The sequence below is a fragment of the Triticum aestivum genome, chromosome 2A (genome assembly GCF_018294505.1).
Source record: "Triticum aestivum cultivar Chinese Spring chromosome 2A, IWGSC CS RefSeq v2.1, whole genome shotgun sequence".
Taxonomy (NCBI): Eukaryota; Viridiplantae; Streptophyta; class Magnoliopsida; order Poales; family Poaceae; genus Triticum; species Triticum aestivum.
Window position 1 is genome coordinate 34,759,292 of NC_057797.1, and position 5,726 is coordinate 34,765,017.

At 44.1% G+C, this 5,726-nt stretch overlaps 1 protein-coding gene across 1 annotated transcript; it reads right to left on the reverse strand.

The window, feature by feature from the left end:
• Positions 1–604: 604 nt before the first annotated feature.
• On the reverse strand, positions 605–4,113 carry LOC123187240 (probable LRR receptor-like serine/threonine-protein kinase At3g47570). The gene is made up of 2 exons (XM_044599045.1): positions 1,311–4,113; positions 605–1,228 (listed from the first exon to the last, which is right to left on the reverse strand). The coding sequence occupies exons 1-2, from the start codon at positions 4,111–4,113 to the stop codon at positions 885–887; spliced, it is 3,147 nt and encodes a 1,048-aa protein (XP_044454980.1). The 3' UTR covers positions 605–884.
• Positions 4,114–5,726: the final 1,613 nt, after the last annotated feature.

Sequence of the window (5,726 nt, forward strand, 5' to 3'; positions counted from 1 at the left end):
ACTTTGCTAGAAAAAAGGTCATTTCATATTAAACCTAAATGGTTACGAGAATGGTTTTGGAAAAACAGTGAGTATAAGGGCACACACGCACACTACACCTACCGAAGAACAGTGTCATGGAGATTCAAGATTAGCTTAAATGAATGCCTTCGCACTGGCAGTGCAATGATGGATCATACAACATTAGTTTTATGTTACTAATTTTTTTGTCAACAGTCTTTGGTGTCATCTCCAGCGAAAAAAGAAGTTTTATCTGTCTTGCCCATACTTGTCTACCTATTCAGTAATTTCATCCCTTTCAAGTAACACCATCATGGGTCTCTTTAGTGTTCCTCTCCTGACGTAAAAAACTTATTCAGGAATTTCATTCCTTTCAATATTTAACAATAATGGCTAGAGGCCATGTATAACTCAAGCATATGCAACCTCATTAATGCAAGGAGATAAAAGTTTGAGTCTTTGAGAGCAAAAGAGGATTGTTCATTATGTCATATGAATATCTTTGTTTACTTTATAATTGGCTACTGATGCAGGATGCAACCTTAAGACATATCCTTCGAATATTACCCGTCAAGCTGTAAATTAAACATATTATTTCATCGGAAAACACCTTTACACACACCCTTTGCAAATAAATTAGTGCAAGAATTTGACAATACATACACGTCAATATCAAAATAAAAAATAATCAACAACTCTGGAACAAAGAATGGTTGATATTTCCAATATCCTACTATGACTAACTGCAAATCACATACACAGTTCGTTTCAGTTTGTCAAATAGATTGGGTACAATATGCACTGTACCAGTAAAAAACACATTCTTAATATAATGAATCAGTATGCTCTAACATAATTGATATATTCATTAATCATCATGACAGCTAAAGAAAAGAGGCTCTAATATCAGAAAGTTTTGCACAAACATCTTTCATTCCGGTCCTATCCTTCGGAGATTCCACCGTACATGACAGCCCAAGGGCAACCAAGGGGACAATATATCTCTGAATCCATCCTTCTGCGCACCCTTGATGCTCCTCATGCGACATATGAGGATCAAGAATCTCTGCAACTCTGTCTGGGAACTTAGATTCACAGAACTTACAAAGGCTAAGTCCATCCACAAACATATCATCAGTAGGTCGTTTTCCAGTAAGCAATTCCAGTAGAAGCACTCCGAAACTATACACATCACCGCCTACGGAGATCTCGCAGCCCATTCTGTACTCTGTGAAGAAGTAATACATTAAGATAATACACATATACAAGACAAATTATAATTAAGTGGAAACGGAAAAGCTAAAGCTCACCAGGTGCCACGTATCCAATTGTCCCTCCAACATCATGCAGGCTTTTAGGAATTACTAGACCTGGTGATAGAAACTTTGCTGAGCCAAAGTCACTGAGCCGCGCAGTCATGTCATCATCCAAAAGGACATTGTTTGGCTTCAAATCACAATGGATCAAAGGAGGCGTCAGTTCATTGTGGGCATAATCAAGAGCAAAAGCCACATCTGCTGCTATGCGTATCCTCTGGCCAAAGCTTAGCACTTTGTCTAGAATTCCATTGTGCTGCTCAGAATGCAACCATGCCTCCAGGCTTCCATTAACCATGACCTCGAAGATTAGTGCATTGCACTCATGGTTTTGTGAATCCAATGTTGAGCATAGGGTCACATGTCGCATTATATTTCTATGGCGGGTGCTTCGGAGCACTTCACACTCAATAAGGTAACTCTCATATCCACCAGGTTCGTTCAAGTTGAATACTTTGATGGCAACTAGGCTCTTGTCGGACTTGAACCTACCAACATAAACTGAACCAATACAAGTTGAGCTGATAGTATGGACCAAAGAAAACCAGTTGGTAGCTTTAAGAATGTCCTCGTATGACACTCTCTTCAGCTTCTTCTCGTCATGGCACGGGGCTGTATGCACTTCTCTTCTATTAGGAAACATCTTGGACACAAGATCCCATCGTGAAAATGGAAACGACCCTTTCTTCCAAATAGTGAGCATAAACCATATCAAGACTAGGGAACCAATAGTAAGTGGTGGTAGTACAATTAGTAGCAAGGTCACCAGCAATGACAGATGATGCTTCACTTTAGTTGCTGAACCTGAGATGCCAGGACAAATTGGTAACGCTAGCCTGGGGGAATTTGAGCAGAGTCCCTTGTTGCCATCCAAAACTACTGCAGCAGAATGCGTGAAGATACCACTTGCAGGAACAGCCCCTTCCAAGTTTTTGTAAGAGAGATCAAGTTGCTCCAGCTTATCAAGTTGCTCAAAGAATTTGGGCACAACACCGGATAAGCCATTGTGAGAAAGATTAATCTGTCGGGTTGATACTAATAGATGCCATCTTTCTGGAATTTGTCCATGAAACCTGTTTCCTTCCATGTGAAGGGACACTAGACCACTACCAATGCCATATGTACCAAGTACCGGTGGTAGTTCCCCTGTGAGATTGTTGTGTGAGAAGTCCAGACTCCAGGCGAATAGAAGGTCGGCAAAAAGTCTGACTGGTATCAAGCCATCAAGATTGTTTTGAGACAAGTTTAGTTCAAAAAGCCCCATGCACTGGGCTAAACTACCAGGTATATTTCCACCCAAGTTGTTACCATCAAGGTAAAGTTCAGCAAGTTGAGTAACATCACCAATTGAGGGAGGAATCTGACCTGATAATTTGTTCTTTGACAGATTTAGGATATAGAGGTTTCGTAGCTTGACGATGGAAGAAGGTATGCTTCCAGAAAGAAAATTGCTTTCCATCCCAAGCGAAAAGAGATTAACAAGATTGCCAATCTCTACAGGTATGGAGCCTGAAATTTGGTTTGACCCAAGCGATAAATATTCTAACCTCCTGGAAAGATTAACAATTGATATAGGTAGGCTGCCATTTAGAACATTCCCTTTCAAGGACAGCTTTGTGAGCTGGGTGCAATTTGCTAGATATGTAAGAAATGACCAGTCATGTGCTTCTAGCAAGTTACTCCCTAAATCCAACTCATGCAAGTTTGCCAACGAACCAAGAGATGGAACAGAGCCATGTAACGAGTTGTTTGAAAGATCAAGTATTTGAAGATTTAACATGTTGGCTAGTGAAGCAGGGATCAGGCCCTTCAGTCTGTTGCTTCCCAGGATAAGCAACTGGAGGTTTGATAGTGAGTAACCAATGTGAGATGGTATCTGTCCAACAAGTGTATTGCTGCCTACGCTAAAGTACCTTAGTGATGTCATGTTGTAAATAGACGACGGGACACTCCCTGATAAACTGTTGAAACTTAGATCAAGCTCAAGCAGTTTTGTAATGTGACTCAAAGTCTCTGGAATTAATCCAGATAACCTATTTTGGCCGAGGAATATAGAACTGAGGGAAGAAACATTTCCTAATGATGGAGGTATGCTTCTGGAGAGGAAGTTCTCTATTAGGCAAAGAAATTTGAGAGTTGCGACCGTATGGAAATGTGGGATGGGACCAGTGAAAGAATTTTTCTGGAGATCAACCACGGTAAGCTTAGATGAATTATCAAACAAAACAGAAGGGATCTCTCCAGAGAGGTTATTACGTGACAGTTTAAGTGTACTGAGTGAGACGCTATTGGCCAGTGAGACAGGGATGTCACCGGTAAGGCTGTTGTTTGCAAGATTGACATAGCTAAGTGAATTGCTAGTGCCTAGTGATTCAGGGATGTTACCTTCCAGGTTGCTGCCAGCAAGATTTAGTGTATGGAGGTTTGGAAGCTTACCCAATTCTCCGGGGATGGTTCCCGGTAGATAATTATCGGCAAGGTTCATCAAGGATAGAAAAGTCAAGTTACCGACACATCCAGATAACCGCCCACCGAGACGAGCAGATGTGAGGTCCAAAGAGACCACCCGTGGTGGAATTTCTTTGCCGCAGGTGACCCCTTTCCAGCTACAAAAGTTGAGCGAACCATTTCTCCATGAGTGTAGGATGCCAAAGGGATCGAAGTTGATGCCAGACTTGAAGCAGAGTAGGGCTTGGCGATCCATCTCTGACATGTTTGCTTGTGATGCAGCTAATGCTGATGTCTCGAAGGAGAAAAGGCTAAGTAAAATACATAGTAGAGACAAGAGAGAGGGCATGATGCCGATGTGCAAGAACAACAGGGAGTGCTAAGGTTTGAGCTTGTATGATCTTGGGTGAAGGATGACTTTTGAAGGATTTGGGGACCAGACATGGACCAGAAGGCAGGCTTTTGACTGCACCGCAGGTCAATGTGAACGTGTGTGCAAAGCAAGGGAAAGGACAAGCAGAGGAGTTGAACAAAGACCTCTGAACTCTGGCTGGAGTGGTGAGATCCCTTCGGACTACATCAACCGTGTTGTGCTAATGCTTCCGCTTCCGGTCTACGAGGGTACGTAGACAACACTCTCCCCTCTCGTTGCTATGCATCACCATGATCTTGCGTGTGCGTAGGAATTTTTTTGAAATTACTACGTTCCCCAACAATAAAACATTTTAAAAACTAAAATTCAAAAAGATTCTCGCATGCATGCATGTGATGATGTGACAATCTATTTGCATTAGGGACGTGTGGTGCGTCTCCCTTCCTGCCACATGTGTGGCAGTTATCAACCTCCTTTTGTTAAATCAATGACGATGACAACATTCTACACAGTTTTTTCTTTTTGATAAAGGGAATATGTTAATATCGCGAAGATATCAATTACACCTGACCTCTACAATAACGCAACACCCTAATGGCATTACGGATGCACATAGCCAAAAAAGAAGAAGAAAAGGCTAAAAAAGAAAAGCCCCGCAAGAGAATTACAGTCCATGCAGCAATAGTACAAGCGCCACCAAAACAACACCTGAAGTCCAACTTCTCCAAAAGTGACGCCTCAAAGAAGGAAACAGTGCACAAGCGCCGTCGTCACCCGATTGTAGATCTTGAGTTTTCACCCCGAAGATAGTCCCGGCTCTCAAAACAATGCCTTCAACAAGACCATTGTCAGGTACAACCAATTAAGGCCAGACCTTGGATTTTCACCCTGAGAGGTAAGACTTTGAACTGCACCTGTGTTGCCGCCCCCACTTAAATACCGCTGCTACAAAATCCGAAACTCCAAGCAAGTTCCTCATCGACACAAAGGCTCCAATCACCATTACTAGTCCTTCGATCCCGGCTTCCATGACATTCTTCGCCTCTGACTTCACAATGGAACTAAACATATCCCATGATGGCAACAAATAGTAGAGCTTCGCACCGCTCGCTCCTTAACGAAGAACCAATGGGCACGACTGAATCCCATCCGATCCAGCAATCTCCAGGCATAACGCGCCCATGGGAGTTCGCAGGAAGAGCCTTCCGGAACCCGCCACTCCGACCAGATAAAGAAGGACAGGTGTCAGGCAGATCTTCATCTTGTCACTTGAGGAACCCTAGGACTGCCCCCTTAAACCAGGCCGAGCCTGCAACCCCCACGCCGCCGTGGCACCCCAAATCAGATCAGGGCGGTGTGCGGATCGGGCGCCGCATCGGGAGCAGCAGGGGCGCCTCGTCGGTAGCCAACAACACACCGCCGCACATGGAGGCCACGCAAACGCCATGGCCGGCCGCCGCCTCGGCCTTGAATCTAAGGGGAAAACGCCGCGCCGCGAGAGAGAGCTCGCCCCTCCGCCGTCGTCCGCGGCACGGGCTTAGCCCGGTCGCCTCCTCCGGTGACGGCGAGGGGGATGGAGGGGAGGGGCT